This window comes from Crocodylus siamensis, chromosome 4 (genome assembly GCF_052110815.1).
Source record: "Crocodylus siamensis isolate JL-2025a chromosome 4, ASM5211081v1, whole genome shotgun sequence".
Taxonomy (NCBI): Eukaryota; Metazoa; Chordata; order Crocodylia; family Crocodylidae; genus Crocodylus; species Crocodylus siamensis.
The window spans coordinates 1,562,713-1,578,993 of record NC_143398.1 but is presented as its reverse complement, the minus strand read 5'-3'; the positions used below and the strand labels follow the sequence as shown (position 1 = coordinate 1,578,993).

General features: G+C 52.6%; 1 protein-coding gene across 5 annotated transcripts in view; it reads left to right on the top strand.

Moving 5' to 3' along the window:
• Positions 1-15,364, top strand: part of DENND6B (DENN domain containing 6B) — a 32,128-nt gene extending 16,764 nt beyond the window's left edge. For 3 of the 5 annotated variants that reach the window (XM_090041386.1, XM_090041384.1, XM_090041387.1), the window contains 11 exons: positions 206-328; positions 1,137-1,232; positions 1,339-1,433; positions 2,027-2,092; positions 3,735-3,799; positions 5,638-5,727; positions 7,641-7,694; positions 8,214-8,323; positions 9,453-9,555; positions 12,945-13,019; positions 14,102-15,364. In XM_090041386.1, coding sequence (XP_089897512.1) covers positions 206-328; positions 1,137-1,232; positions 1,339-1,433; positions 2,027-2,092; positions 3,735-3,799; positions 5,638-5,727; positions 7,641-7,694; positions 8,214-8,323; positions 9,453-9,555; positions 12,945-13,019; positions 14,102-14,224 — 1,000 coding nt within the window. In that variant the 3' untranslated portion in view covers positions 14,225-15,364. The remainder of the gene's footprint in view (positions 1-205; positions 329-1,136; positions 1,233-1,338; positions 1,434-2,026; positions 2,093-3,734; positions 3,800-5,637; positions 5,728-7,640; positions 7,695-8,213; positions 8,324-9,452; positions 9,556-12,944; positions 13,020-14,101) is intronic. The other 2 variants (XR_016441665.1, XM_090041385.1) reach the window with 2 other exon arrangements.
• Positions 15,365-16,281: the final 917 nt, after the last annotated feature.

Below are 16,281 nucleotides of genomic sequence, written 5' to 3'. Positions count from 1 at the left end.
TAGCTGATTGGGAGGGTGGCAGTTATCAAATGTGATCACAAAGTTGTTGCTGGCAAAGAGCATCAGTCTGGTGGGGGCCCTGCAGTGTTTAAGGGACCTTCACAGGATGGAGAGGAGCATCTGACTGTCACAACATGGTCATCTTATTTTCTTTTAGGAGCGCGTCTCAAGCCTTACCCTGTGTCTTGCTTTTTCTGACTAACAGATGCTTTCAGCCACTGCTGATTCACATCCAGATGCTATGGGAGCTGATGCTACTGGGGGAGCCAGTTGTTGTAATGGCGCCATCTCCTACTGTTTCCTCAGAAATCGTTCTGGCCCTTACCAGGTACTTGGCATGAATTCTGGTTTGCAAGTGACTGAACTGAATGAGACTGTTAATCCTCCTTCCTGGAGAGTCATCACCCTGCGAAGTGATTTGCATATGATTAATGTGTACATGGAAGTACCATATTTTCTAGTGTACAGACACACTTTCCCCCCAAAACTGTCTGCTGAAAATATTGGTGTGCATTAAATGCAAGAAATATGGTAATAACAGTTTCTGCTGCTATCACAAAAAGTACAAGTAAAATCTGCAGGCTACGAACAGGGTGCAGACCAATAACCAGACTTTGCTCGTTAGCTACTGCTACTCAGTTACCACAGGGAAAGAGCTCTCTTTCTTTATTTAGCTTTTTAAAAGCAAGGTGTGTGTTTATATTCCAGGGCATGTTGTATGCGAGAAAATATGGTATATTTGTAAGATGGGAAACAGCATCATTATTTTGTTTGAAAGAGACTTGTTTCTGTTTTCAGAGAATTGTAGAAAATAAGGGTTGATGGGATCTGGGAGGTCACATCTAGTTCAACCCCCTGCTCAAAGCAGGATCAGCCCCAACTCCATCATCCCAATGTCAGAACCAGGAAGAGAACGGTGACTCGGCTTGCCTGTTGGTGGGCGAGGTGTTGGTTTTGAAACCAAATGCAAGTTCTCCTCTTCCCAGTTTTAAAAGCTGCCTCAATTTGGAGAGCAAAGCCTGTCCCAACTGTCTCCTTTGACAGTACGCATGACCTAGTTCCTCTCTAGGGTTGAGCTGCTGTAAAAGGGAGGGTCACCTGGTTCACCACCTTTTCCTTCACTGTTATTCTTGCAGCTGTCTGGCTCCTCTAAAATATTGCTGTGACTACCGCCCATATTTCACCATCCACGACAGTGAGTTTAGAGAGTACACCACCAGGACGCAAGCCCCGTGAGTACCCTAATAGTCCCTTGTGACAGAGACTGCTCATTTATCACAAATACATTATGGGTCCCTTGGCAGTAGTGTTGCTCAAGCTTTCCCCTTTTCCCTATAGGCCAAACATCGTTGTGGGAGTAACCAATCCTTTCTTTATCAAAACACTACAGCACTGGCCACACATCCTCCGGGTTGGAGAGCTCAAAATGTCAGGTAAGGGGCATCCCACAAGGCAGTTACTTTATACATTTTTTTTCTATAGGGAAGTGGCTTTTATAGATTCAGGACACTCCCAGTCAGGTGCATATATCTCTATCCTTTTGAAGATCAGGGCATCAGAAAGGGTAGACCAGGCTTCTAGATCTCCCACTTGGTTGATGTGCTGAGTTTGAACAGTCACTCATTCATGAGTAAATTGGAACAAGCTTAGTGTTTCTTTCCTTCTGCACCTTAAGGAAGTGAAAGGCTTTTCTTGGGAGAGAAGGTACAGGGGAGCAGGAGAGACGGGCCTGGAAGGGAGGACCAGGTGTTATTACTTGGAAAGCTGAGTTTGGCTGTAGCATGGACTGAGGCATTCTTTTCTGCAAGACCCTCTCATCCTTGGTTTCCTGTGCGCACCCTTGACTTGCAGGATCAGGTCGGAGAGCTCCCTTGGCCCCTGAGATGCCAGCACTAGCTCAGGGCTCGCATCACAAGAGAATACAGTCTTGATTCTGTAGTGTGAGCCCTCCCTTACATTCCCTGCTGAAGAAGAGGGCTCTGGAGCTTTTATAACCTGCTGCTCGCCGGCGTGTGTCTTTCCACAGGTGACTTACCCAAGCAAGTCAAGGTGAAGAAACTAGCCAAACTGAAAACTCTGGACACTAAGCCGGGTAACTGCTGTTCTGTGTCAGATATGGTTTGACTGCATTTATGCTTGTTTTTCAGTTGAGGCGTGGGTCTTGCAACAGTGTAGGCATCATGGGTGTTACCTGCCATCCCTTAACAGATGGGAGCTCCAGGGTCTCTGGGCTGCTTCCAGCCACAACGCAGTAATTCTGAGGATCCTTGGCTTCCTCTTTCCCTCGCTTGAGCCGGGTCTGCTTCCTAGCCTGGGCTCTTCTAAGCCCTCCGCTATTATAACTTAGCTCTCTAAAGGCTTCTGATATAGAGAAAAGTCTCAGGAAACGAAAAGGCTTTTCCTGTCTTGGTCTGGAAATCCCATTAGTGTGACTGAGAAAAGAGAAACCTTGGAGAATGATAGAAGCAGCTTCATAGGCTTCCCCAAGTTGTCATAGTAAACCGGTGGTGATTTGAGTGGCTCTCCTTTATTTTGGGCTCTCTAGGTAGATTGAATCGCCCACCTGTTTTCCTTTCCCTGGCATGCCTACTCTTTTGCCCCCCTCTAGCAGTACAGCTGAGTTTTGGCTTCAGTTCTCCTTGGCTCACTCAGCCATACTGCAGCATTGCCCCTCATGCTGTGTGAGAGCTGGGAGCCTCAGGCTAAGACAAGTCCTGGAAGTGGGAGAAAGCACCCGCTTCCATCACCTGGCCAGAAGACACTTGCTTGTCCTTCAGAGAGCCACATGTTGGGGACTGAAGCCAGTTATATTTCCTATGGTAGCACTGTAGAACCTGGTTTGCATAACAGCAAAGATCACAGAAGTATGTCACACCAGCGTGCTCCTCCCTGCACTGCCTCTCCCTTGGTAGTGGAGCTCAGTTTCTCCTCATGCTCTGAGTGACCTTCATCCTCAGAGCCTGGCTGCCTCATCACTAGGACCTCCCAGGACAGCTTTATTCCACTGAAGAAATGGAAAAACTGTAGGGCAGTATGAAAAGGCTCATGAATGCAGGGGACAGGACTTCTGGGGAGGCCAGGCCTGGAGTAGGGAAGTCCCTTATGGAGGAGCCAAGACCATGGGTTGTACATGCTTCCAACTCATCCCTGAGACTTTTAACTAGGTCTCATGAGGTGTGCAGCACATCTCCTCCTCTGCAGACAATCACCAGGAGAGGTGTGTCGGATTTTCTGTCTGACAGGTTGAGGGAGAATTGAGAGTTTTATTTTTGTTTTGTGTATCTGAGGTGGGGGGCGTTATATTGTGATGAGAGCCCGTATTAGCCAGCTGGGGAGATGCACCTGTGTGCCCATAAACTAGTCAGCTTGGGCTTCATCCAGGGCTAACTCCATTGGTTACACGACAGGGGAGCCTTGGGGTGCTGAGAAATGCTCGAGCTTAGTCCAGTTCTGAGTGTCACTTGCAGCAGCAGCTCTGGTGATCTCAGGAGTCTTTTCAGTTCGATTTCTCCTAACAGTTTATGCCCCTTGCTGGAAAATTCTCCTTTGCTCACAACTGAGACCCTACTATATTAATCCATTCACTTACTAGATGTATATACCACCCTCCCCAAAATAGGCCCATGGGAGGGTCTTACAATATAAAACAAGTTAAATTATACAAATATTTAAAAATATATGATTTTACTACCTTTTAAAAATGGTGCATGATGGATGGTGATTTCTCTGTCTAGGAATCTACACATCTTACAAGACTTTTCTGCACAAAGACAAAACTCTGATAAAGAGGCTGTTGAAGGTAGGCGCTTCCTGTCCGTCTCCTGCATCTCCTGATGGGGAAGTAGGGAACATAGGGCAGTCAGTCTTATCTCGGTCCTGTGGAAGGTTTTTGAGAGAATTATCCTGGCACATGTCCACGAGGGGCCAGCAGGGGAGATTTATGCTTAGGGGCAACCAACACGGGTTCATTAGAGGCAGGTCCTGTCAGACCAACCTGGTGGCCTTCTACGACCAGGTCACCAAATCCTTAGACACAGGTGTCATGGTGGACATAGTCTTTTTGGACTTCAGAAAGGCCTTTGACACTGTCTCTCACCCTAATCTCATTAAAAAACTGGGGGGCTGTGGTGTCAACACCTGCAGAGTCAAGTGGGTCACTAACTGGCTGGAGGGCTGCACCCAGAGAGTGGTGGTGAACAGGTCTTATTGGCCCTGGAGGGATGTGGGCAGTGGGGTCCCCCGGGGCTCGGTCCGCACTGTTCAACATCTTCATCAGCGACTTGGACGAGGGGGTAAAAAGCGCCCTGTTCAAATTTGCAGACGACACTAAGATGTGGGGGGGAATGTGGGCACGCTAGAAGGGAGGAATAGGCTGCAGTCGCACCTAGACAGGTTACAGGGGTGGGTGGATGAGAACAGGACGGGATTCAACACTGACAAGTGTAAGGTGCTGCACCTGGGGATGAAGAGCCAGCACCATACCTACAGGCTGGGGAACTCCCTTCTTGTCAGTGCAGAGGTGGAAAAGGATCTTGGAGTCATCACTGATGCCAAGATGAACATGGGCCGGCAGTGTGGGGACGCGGTCAGGAAGGCCGACCGCACCTTGTCATGCATTCACAGATGCATCTCGAGCAGGTCCGGGGGGGTGATCCTCCCCTCTACGCGGCACTGGTCAGGCCGCAGCTGGAGTCCTGCGTCCAGTTCTGGGCGCTGCACTTCAGGAGGGATGTGGACAGCATGGAGAGGGTCCAGAGGAGGCCACTTGCGTGATCAGGGGGCAGCAGGGCAGGCCCAATGAGGAGAGGCTACGGGCCCTGAACCTGTTCAGCCTCCACAAGAGAAGGCTGAGGGGGGGACCTAGTGGCCTGTTACAAACTAGTCAGAGGGGACCAGCCGGCACTGGGGGAGTTCCTGTTCCCCTGAGCACAACCAGGAGTGACCAGGAATAACGGTCACAAGCTGGCAGAGGGTAGATTCAGACTAGACCTCAGGAGGCGTGACTTCACTGTCAGGGCGGCTAGGATCTGGAACCAACTTCCAAGCAAAGTGGTGCAGGCTCCTACCCTGGGTGTCTTTAGGAGGCGGTTAGATGAACACCTTGCTGGGGTTGTTTGACCCCAGTACTTTTTCTGCCATGGCAGAGGGTCGGACTTGATGATCTGCTTAGGTCCCTTCCGACCCTACCTAATATGAAACAAGAGGCTGTATTTAACTGCTGAAGCCCATGATTTCTATATCTCATGGGTCAGCCTATATTATACGACCATGGGTTTACATTGCCCCAGAACACTCTTCTTGTCCTGCTGCGCTAGGATTTTTCACCTAAATTTAATCCTGGTGCCTATTTAGCAGGGGAAATGAGAGCTGATCATATTCTGAAGAGTTAAGCCATATAATGTGAACAAGATCTCATGTTAGCATCATATGTGGGTGGATCTTTCACTTTGGGCAGTACATGAGAGCATGCACAAAATTGATTTATCCAGCTGGGTCCTCCACTGCCAGTAGTCACAGCATTCAGGTTGAGAACGCTGCACGCACTTGCATGACCTCCGTACTTAGCTGTCAAAGCTGCTGACTGAAAAATGTTGTTACCTTGTGCTCCCTGCTTTGCTGTAATGTCTCTGTCTGCAGGGGATTCAGAGGAAGCGCCCGTCAGAAGTCCAGAGCGCCCTTCTGAGGCGTCATCTCTTGGAGCTGACCCAGAGTTTCATCATCCCCCTGGTGAGTTCAGGGTGGTCTGTCAAATGGAGGAATGTGGGGGGGGGGATGAACAGGAATGCTTCTGTCCACCCTTCCGTAGTGTCTGAACAGCCACCATGGATTCAGATACGTCACACCAGTGTGCTCTTAGTGGGTCACATTGCTCTTGGAGAGGAACAGATTGTCATAAAATCATCATAGAGAAGTTGGGCTGGCAGGGACCTCCAGCAGTCTCTTCTAGTTCAGTTCCCTGTCTGAGGCAGGATTATCCATATCCAAACCATCCTATACAAACCATCATCTAATCTCTTAATAAAACTACTGTCAAGTCTGTTACAATATGAGATGTAACACCCAGACCTGCCCCAGGTAAAGCAGAGAGACCGTGGCAGCCAGTGTCCTGCTCTTATAAAAGGTAATTAATATAAACTCAAGAGATCCTAGGCAGAGGCTGTGCCCCTGCTATAGAGGAAGGCAAAAAGCTTTCCATTCTGTACCAATTTGACCAGGGGGTAAAATTCCTTCCTGCCCTCACTGCAGCATCAGTCTGACCCTATGTGGAAGGGCAAGACTCTCAAGCCAGGACTCTGTGGGGTTGATTCCAGTAGGAGCATTGGCACAGCCCGGTCCCTGTCCCCAGCCTGGGCTGCAGTGCCTCTGAGGGAGGCTTAAAAACCCCTTGACAAAGAGAGCAAAAAGGGCAGGGGGTAGCAGTCAGCACCGCCCAGAAGCCTGGGAAATTCCCATAGCAGAGCACAGACATCGCTACTCCTAGATCATCTCTGCTCAGTGGCTGCCCACCCTCTCCTTGAGCACCTCCAGGGATGGGGAGTCCACAACTTCTCTGTCTGTTGATAGGCAGGTTCTAGGGCAGACCTGTCTGGTCCCAAGAGTTGATGAGTGGCATGGGGCTGGTCTGCAGGCCAGATCCTTGCAAGATTGGCACCCAAAGTTGGTTTGCAGGTGCGATCAGGAATTGCCAGGACAGCCCCATGGTGCCTGGGGCTGCGTCATCCCAAACACGGGATGATCCATGGACCAGGAAATTTGCTGGTGAGGGACTGGTGGCAGCAATGATTGCTGCAGCTGTGGGAGTAATTAGCACTGCCACTGCTCCCCTGCTGCCATGTTTCCAGCCGTATGGGAAGCCCTGTGGCCCAGATGACGCATCTGTGCAGGCTAGATCCGGCCCATGGGCCAGAGGCTGCGCCCCACTGTTCTAGTGGGTTTGGTCATTACTGTGCCTGGCAAAAAGATCTGTGATCCTGCTCCTAACATCAGGTACCAGGAAAAAAAAAAAACCTTTTCCCCTTGTGCAGGTTTTCCTTGCAGTTGGCTTCTTGTACCTACTTGTGGTCTCAGTCAGTGTCCAAGGCAAATGTTTACAGTGGGGGCCGGGAAGCTAGTCCTGTGAAAACTAGGCTAGATAAATCCCATTGCCATCATCCTCTCTTGGAAAAATGTGGTTAAGATCGATACACGAGTTTGAGAACTTCAAGATCCTGAAGGCCCCTGCTGTGGCCCTGAGCTTGTGGTAGGTGTCACCAGGGTGGTAGTGCTTTCTCATTTCCAGCCCCACCATCCTCTCCCATGCTGGAAAGCTGCTGACTCCCAATGCCAGCCTGTCCCATTAGAAACATGGTGATTTCTCAGCCTTCCTTCCCTGGGAGTATGCCAGCAGTGTCTTAGAGTCCTGGTGTGGATCTCAGCCTGTGTTACCCCCAGTGCTCCCACTGCAGCCAGTTCTGATGTCCTGGCAATGGATGGGAAACCAGCCAGCAGGAACAACTGCACGTGTGCAGACACACAGCAAAATGAAAAGGGAGGGGAGCGGTACCCAGGGTGTCCTTCTAGCACCTGGAGCACAGTGTGGAAGTGAGTGGCCTTGCAGCAGACTCCAGTTCTTCTAACTGGTGTCCACTGTTGTTCCACAGGAGCACTACATTGCCAGCCTGATGCCTTTGCAGAGGGCCATCACACCGTGGAAGGTAGGGACAGTGTGGGCTGCTGGGACTTGATTTCCAGACATGGGTTGGGAATGGCTGCACACTTGTGCTGATGGTTTTCTTTGCGAATGGCCCCAGTGGCCCAAATTGCAACAAACTGCTCGTGTATGGGGAAAACAACTCCAGGCCCAGACCTGCCAAAATCTTGGTGTCAAGGTGTTAAGATTTACTCTCCCACCAAGCAGGTGGGACTGCTATAGGAAGGATGTAGTTGTCTGTGGCCCACCGTGCACAAGGACAGGGTGGTTGTCCCTGGAAAAAGGAGTTTGGATGAACGTTGGAAATGGAGGCTTGCTGTCTGCAGTGATTTTTCAGCTCAGCAAGGTTGTTAACAGGTCTGCAGATAGGACTGTCCTAGCAGAACTGCAGGAGATGTATGCTTTTGGGTATTGCTAGCTCTCATGGGTTTTGGATGCATCCTGCATAGACTGCTCCTAGCAAGTCTGAACTCCATGCCTGATGCACCTAGCTGCCTAGTGACATGTTTTCTCTGTTGCACAGAATCCTCCCCAGATCCGGCCTTTCCGACAGGAAGATTTCATGAAGACCCTTGAGCATGCTGGCCCCCAGCTCACCTGTGTCCTGAAGGGGGACTGGTTAGGTCTCTATCGGTAAGAATGTAGGGTCAGTTGCCTTTTTCTCAGAGTGGGGACTGGTTTATAATGGATGTACCTGCCAGATCCTGATTCAGTTGTGGTGAAAGGAGAGGGCAGCACAAGCACAAGCCTGGTCACTTGGGAAGCTTGATGCCAGGAAGAAATTGGCTAACTAATACTGGCCAAGGGCAGCAGCAGAGCTTATTCCCTGTTACTGATTCAAAAACACTGAAAAGAGTTGGAACTGGCAGGCTTTCAGCCTGTAAAACCTCCTGCTTTGAGGCTGGTGTTAATTAGTGACTGATAGAACTGAGGAGAAACTTCCCCCATAGGCACACTTACTCCATTACTGCCCACCTGGCTCCTGTCACTGGCAGGACACTGCCCTATACAGGCCCTGGGTCTGGTCCAGCATGACAGTCGTTGTGCCTTCGCTGCCTAGCCCCAGCCCTGCGTGACTAAGGTGCTACAGGATCTTTAGGAAACAATGGGATGGGAGGGTCCCCCTCACTCTTATAAGAAAATTAAGCTGTGAGCAGAGAGGGGAAGCCTTCACCAGAACTAGGAAGGAGAAGAAAAGAATCTGAAACCTGGTATTCAATGAGAAGAGAGGCAAGGGAGGCTTGGTGCCGGAGGAGACCGAGAGAGCAGACAGTGGTGGCACTCATAAATTTGGGTGTGAAGTGGCTGCCATGAAGTTGATTCACTTTTGAGTTGCCTGCCCTGGAGGAAGGTGAATACTTCCCTGTACAGCTTAGGGGTGACAGTGACGGGCACTAATTTCTGGGCACGTAACCAGTAGTAAGATACTAACAAGCAGGAGGGTTTTCAGAGGAAATGATGGGGATCTGGAAGGCACTGGCCTGCATCCAGCGATCCCGTCTGCTGTAGTCCTTAGCTGTGGCATTTGTCCACAGTGTGTTCATCTGTTGATCCACAGCTGGGATGGGCAGGGGCAGACAATTGCTGTCCGTCTGTGTCCATTATGATACTGAACCAGGAAGTGTGTAGCCTCCAGGCCCAGTGCTGGAAACACCTTTTTAGTAGGACGTGAGATCAGAATGCAGCAGAGAAACCCCCCTGCCATTTGCCAGGGCCCTGTGTCCTTTCCTCTGTCTCGTCTCAGCTCCATCTCTCCCCTCAGGCGTTTTTTCAAGTCTCCCAACTTCGATGGCTGGTACCGTCAGAGGCACAAGGAGATGACCCAGAAGCTGGAGGCTCTGCACTTGGAGGCCATCTGCGAGGCGGTACGTTCCAGCGGCAAGAACACTTACTGGGTTTCTAGTGTTTAATACCTGCAGGGAGGGGCTGGCACATCTGGGACCAGGGCTTTCAGAGGTGCAGTTTCGTTTGTGTCCCTGGGGAGCAACTTGGCCTCCAAGGGAGGAAGGAGGACCCAGGAAATTATAGGCCTGTTAGTCTTACCTTAGTCCTGGGGAAGCTCTTTGAAAAAAATATCCAGGAGCACATCTGCAAGGGGCAAGCAGGGGAGGTTATGCTTAGGGGCAACCAACATGGGTTCATTAGAGGCAGATTCTGTCAGACCAACCTGGTGGCCTTCTACGACCAGGTCACCAAATCCTTGGACGCAGGTGTTGTGGTGGACGTAGTCTTTCTGGACTTTAGGAAGGCCTTCAACACTGTCTTTCACCCTATTTTTGTTTTAAAAAAAAAAAATTAGGTGGCTGTGGTGGGTTGCAGTCAGATGGGTTGCAAACTGGCTAGAGGCCTGCACCCAGAGTGGTGGTGGGCGGGTCATTTTTGACCTGAAGGGATGTGGGCAGTGGGGTCTCCCAGGGCTTGGTCCTCGGGCCCGCACTGTTCAACATCTTCATCAGCAACTTGGATGAGGAGGTAAAAATCACCCTGCTCAAATTTGCAGATGACACTAAGATCTGGGGGGGATGTGGGCACGCTAGAAGGGAGGGACAGGCTACATCTAGATCTGTACAGGTTACAGGGGTGGGCAGATGAGAATAGGATGGGTTTCAATACTGAGAAGAGCAAGGTATTGCACCGGGGAGGAAGAACCAGCAGCAGACCTACAGGCTGGGGAGCTCCCTTCTCGTCAGTGCAGAGGCAGAAAGAGATCTTGGAGTCATTATTGATTCCAGGATGAACATGGGCTGCCAATGTGAGGACATGGTCAGTAGGGCTAACCACACCTTGTCACGCATCCACAGATGCATCTCGAGCAGGTCCAAGGAGGTGATCCTCCCCCTTTATGCAGCTCTGATCAGGCCGCAGCTGGAGTACTGCGTCCAGTTCTGGGCGCTGCACTTCAGGAGGGATGCGGACAACTTGGAGAGAGTGAGAGGAGGGCCATCCGCATAATCGGGTTAGCAGGGCTCTCCTATGAGGAGAGGCAACAGGACCTGAACCTGTTCAGCCTCCATGAGAAGGCTGAGAGGGGATCTGGTGACCGTCTATAAATTTACCGGGGGGACCAACGGGGAACAGGAGAGTCCCTGTTCCCCCGAGCACTACCAGGAGTGACTAGGAATAACGGCCATAAGTTGATTAAGAGTAAATTCTGGCTGGACATCATGAAGTGCTACTTCACAGTCAGGGCAGCTAGGGGCTGGAACCAGCTTCCAAGGGAAGTGATGTTTGCTTCTACCCTGGGGGTCTTCAGAAGGAGGCTAGACAATCATCTTGCTGGGGTTGTTTGACCCCAGCATTCATTCCTGCCCATGGCAGGGGATCAGACTTGGTGATCCTCTCAGGTCCCTTCTGACCCAACTACCAAGCATGGCCATGATGGCATGACTTGGGGCTTGGATCAGCCCAGCCTTCCCAGCAGCCAGCATACATCCTGTGGGCAGCTGCTGCTCATTTGTTGTAAGACCATAGGAGCTGCCATCAACTGGGGCAGACCCTAGGTTCATCTTGCCCAGTCTCCTGTTTCACACAACTGCAGGGAAGGGAGGCTGGAAGAGAGAGTGACTGGGTCTGACCAGGGTTTTTTCCCCCTTTCTTCCCTCTTGCAGCCTCCAGCATGTAAAGCATGGGAAGCTCTGATGCAGAGGCTGTGCTGCTCACCCCCGTGCTCCATAGCTCCTGCTGCCCCTTTTCCTCCAAGCATGTGTCTAATCCCTTTTGGAATCCGACGAAACCGTCAGCTTCCACAACATCCCTTGGCAATGAGTTCCATACTTCAGCGAGTTTCCATGCTGTGTGAAAAAAGCTTCCCTTAAACTGTGGCCTGCTCATTCCATGCTGTCACCTGTCGTCCTTATCTCGGGAAGAGACGGGCAATGATCGATCCCCAGGGACTTTCTTTTGGCCATTTGGTGCTTTGTGAACCCTTCTCCTGCCCCTCCAGCGTCTCTCCTGCTCTGCTGAGGCCTGGCCTCATGAGTCTCCTCCTAGGAAAACCCATCCATAGTGCTTCTCATCCTTGCTGCCCTTCTCTGGACCTGCTGTAGCTCTTCTGTCTCCTCTTGGACGTACAGGGGCCAGAACTGGGCACAGCATTCAAGGTGTGGCCACCCCATGGATTTATAAAGGGGCATCGTGATACTTTCTGTTTTGTTACAATTCCCTTCATAATCGTCCCTAAGAAGCAGGCTTTTCAGGCCCTTCCAGAGCCGAGCGAGCCCCAGGTGGGATCTGCCTCCTGTTGCTCAACCCCTTCCTGCCCGAAGCCCCTGCAACGATTCCCTGCAGCGTGCATGTTCAGCTGTGCGGCCTGACGGGACAGTCCTGGTGCTGCTGGCCCCCACCCGAGTGGCTCCTACCTCTGCACTGTCTGGTGCTCCACTGCACAGGGCAGGGCTGCAGGGACACCTGAGCTGCCTCCTTAAGCAGCCCTGTCAGGTAGGGGCACACCCTGAGCAGAGCTTGGCTTAGTGTGTGTGTGTGTGTGTGACGGGACCCTGAGGCAGCCAAGGCCATGAGGGTACAAACTCCCTTCAAGGCAAGATCCTCAATTACAGGACAGCCAAGTTGAGATGTTAACCCCCCCCCCCCCCGACTTCCATAATTAGGGAAAATGCTACCACGGGACTAGGGAAGACAGAGCACAAAATAAACATTTTAAAACACGCTCCTAAGACTCTTCACCCTCATCCCTGGCCAGTGCTTTCTTCGCCGTTCCTGGCTGGCTCCAGGGACCTTCCCCTGGGGATGTCCCTGTCTGCAGCAAACTCCTCGTCCCTGGAGGGTCTTGGCTTTTCTGCTGCTATCTGCCCCACAGCTCCAGCCTTTTCACCTGCCAGCCTCGCATGGCAGGTCCTTTCCGTCTCCACTCTCTGGGGCTTCTTACCAGCTGGCTCGGACTGCAGGCTTTGGGCTGGCCAGCACCCATGTAGGTCTGTGCACATTCCAGCTCCCCAGCTTGCAACTCTTTCCCCAACCCCAGCATCTAAAAAGAGCCAGACGTGTATCTCAGGATATAGGACTTCCAGCACCATATGAGGTCAAGTTATTAGCTAGGCCCCCTCCAGCCCCTCTGCCTTCCAGGTATTAACCCTTTCCCTCTCAGAACAATCCCGCTCCCGCGCCCCCCCCAAAAACAAACAAACAAACAAACAAACAAAATCCTTTCAATGTGTGCTGTCGGGCGCTGGTCGGGGCATAGCTCTGCCAGGGCCTGCCCCGTTCTCCTCCCATGACTTCCCTTCTCTTCCTGCAGAACATTGTGGCCTGGATGAAAGACAAGTCAGAGGTGGAGATTGTGGACCTGGTTCTGAAGCTGCGTGAGAAGCTGGTCAGTTTTTCCTACCTGTTTGGATTCCAAGTGGAGACCCCTGGATCACACCTTCCCTTTAGATGAGTGGGCTCCTTCTGGGCTGGAGGGACTGGATGAAGGGCAGAATCTGCCAGGACTGGCCGTGAGACCCTCTTACATAGGCTGAAGGGACCCTGTCACTCTCCTCAGCCCCACAAAGGCAGCAGTTCCCAAGGCCTGTAGATCACACCCACATGAAGTGATAGCATGGGGCTTGCTTAGGTTAACTGCACAAGTGGAACGGGGTGCTTGGCCCCGTGATATAGAACAGGTGGCTAACGTGTAGCCCATGGCAGATTGTGTAGGGGACGGGCAGCGCAGTGGGAGATGGAGCAGAAAGCAGAGCAGCAAATTGGGCAAGTAGCAGAAAGAAGGAAGCAGAGCAGCAGATCAGGCAGGGGAGGGTCTGGGGCTAATTTGTGGCACACCTGCCAAAAAAAGTTGGCCCTTATTAATGGCAACACCCACACAGTGATTACCGTTACAGGTATTTAGAATTGCAGAATCCCAGAGCCGCGGGGAGCTGCGGCCGTCAACCCTGGTCCAACCCCTGCCTGAGGCAGGACCAGTCCTGTCAAACACTATAACAAACCATTATGTAAACTTGTTTGATCAAAATACTTATAAGTGGCTTACCGAGGAAGATCCTAGCTGTCTGGCTTCGGCAGATCAGCTCATGCTAGCCAAGCATCCATTTTTCTTTCCTCTCCTTTATCGCCCTGCATTTCTCATTGCGTTATATTCTTCTGAGTTCAGACCTAGCTGAAAACTGTTCTCAGTGGGGGCAGATGACAGAACAAGGAGCAATGGGCTCAAGTTGCAGCAAGGGAAGTTGAGGTTGGATAGTAGGCAAATCTTTCTCGCAAGCAGGGTGGTGAAGTGCTGGGATGGGCTCCCCAGAGAGGTTGTGAAGCCAGGGGGTCCCCCATCTCTCATCTCAACCATGGATGCCTGCAATTGTGCTTGTACCTGACCAAACAACCCATCACCTCTAACTGCATTTCCCACTTCCTACAGGCCCCCATGGTTACAGACTCTCCCTCCTCTCCTTCCCCCTGCAGGTGAGAGCCAGGTGCCATCACCTCCCTGTGAAGGAGGAAACACTGCAGCGGGTGGGCCTCTACATTGAGACCATCATCGGCTCCTTGCCCGAGGACCTCCAGACAGTGCTGCACCACCCCTAAGCCCAGGCACCAGGACTCTGTGGGGAGGAAAGGACCCCGCTGAGAGTTGTGGGCAGCTGCCGCTAGGCTCGGTAAGCGAGCAGTTTTCAAAAGCCAGCTAGTGCCACTGACCTGGACTCTGCCCGCTACTGCGTGCGGGTTCAAGTGCAGAGTGCGAGGGCTGGGACTGATGGGACCGCACAAGCCTTATGAGCGCAGCATTTCCTGGCCACTCCTGCTCCCCCAAGAAGCCAGAGTTGGGGTGTGGGGGGCCTCACGAGCAGCCAGGCCATCTGCATTGCAGCAGGGCCGAGGGAAGGCAGCCAGGCTCCCACGACTTTGCTAGGCCGTGTAGACCATACATCTTGCTGACAACATACTATCCTTGTGATCACACTACTGCATTACTGCTGTCACCTCCATTGTGCCCGCCGCCCTAGGGACAGGACCTGCTGCGGACAAGGACCCACCGGACACACCTGCAGTTCCAGCTTCCAGTGAGAGAGGCAGTTCCAGTCCCCTGCTATGCCTGGTCTATGGCAGCCTGGCTCTTCTGTAGCTGTGTGGACCTGGCCTAGTGTCTTGTGCAGAACTGATGGCCTTGCTGCTGTCAAAAGCAGGACTGAAGGGACGAAGACGGGGTGAGTGCCTGGAGGAACAGGCGTGCACTGCCCTTGCACTGCTCAGGTCATCCCTCTCCTCTCTGCTCTTCTCAATGCTTCAGGAGCTGCATTGTGAGACCTTGGTATCCAGCGGCGTTTTGCTGTCGCCTAGTCTGGTGCAGTCCCTGGACCATAGCTTGCCTGTGTAGCGGGGACCTTCAGCCCGGCCCTGGCGGCAGGTGCCCTGGGGTTGTGCTCCGGGAGGCAGGGGCGAACCCTGCCACCTTTCATGGTCCCCTGTCCATCTCTGCCCTCCATTAGACTGTTTCTGATGTGGGTTGGGGGAGCTGGCCAAGCACAAGCCTGCCTGCCCCTTCCTGGCAGCTCCCCTTCCAAATCGGGACCTGGAGACACTGGAAGAAAGCAGAGCAGGGGAGTGGAGGCAGCTGCTTCTTCCTCTAGCCCTGTGCTCGTCTTTGGTTCTGCAGCGCTGCCCCCTCCGCAGCTGGGCCAGGGCAGTGCTGTTGAAATGACTCCTGTATAGTAATAAAGGGTAGTTTAAAAAAACCTGTCTCCTGTCTCAGGACCTTGCTGAGAAAGGTGGGGCCTGCGGCAGGGATGGCTGGGATAGCCAGGGCCCCAGGTCCCTGGGCAGTTGTGCCACCCCCCAGTGCCATGCTGATCCCCTTCCCTTGCAGCTTGCTGTTCTGTTTTCTACTCCTAGCCCTGTGCTCTCAGCCTGATCTACCGCTCAGCTTTCTGCTCCTTCCTGGGAACAGCCCAGGAAAAATTGCGGTACCCCTGGGTGACAGGCACGTGCCCTGCTGCAGCTGCTGTTGAAGAGACTGGAAAGGAAACCAGATGTCAGACTCTGTTGAGGCAGCTGGGCATGGGGACCTGCCAGCCTAAGCCCCCTGTGCCTCATCCATTGGTCCTGGGGAAGGCGGTCTCTGGCTTGTCCCCACCGCTGGGGGACCAGCCTGCAGCCACGTTACTGTGCCCAAGGCCAGACTGTCCTGGTATTGCCTGCCACACTGGGCACTTGGGGAACAGGGGAGACATCAGTTGCTGTCCCTGGCAGGACGTGGACTAGCCTGGGCCATGCCACTGCCGGGCATAGCAGCAGTGGCCCATGTACCACACCTGGGCCCCATCCTGCCCTCCTGGGAAGCAGGGACTCACCTGAGTGATGAGGCCACCAGCTAGGTGTAGGTCAGCATGGACACGTAGGAGTGAGCCCACATCTTGCACTTACCTCCTGTCCTGGGCAGTAGTGGGGAGCTTGGCCCAGCTGGGACAGCAGCTGGCAATGGAGCAGAGCAAGAGCCAGAGGGGAACTGTGTCCTAATGCCCCAAAGAGCTGCCCTACTTCCCTGCCCCCCCCCCCAAGCCAGCACCAGGTCTCAGCTGGAGCAAAGAGCTCATGTCCCAGTCTTTGAAGCAAAGCTGGTGCGTGCACCTCCCAGTCCACCCCAA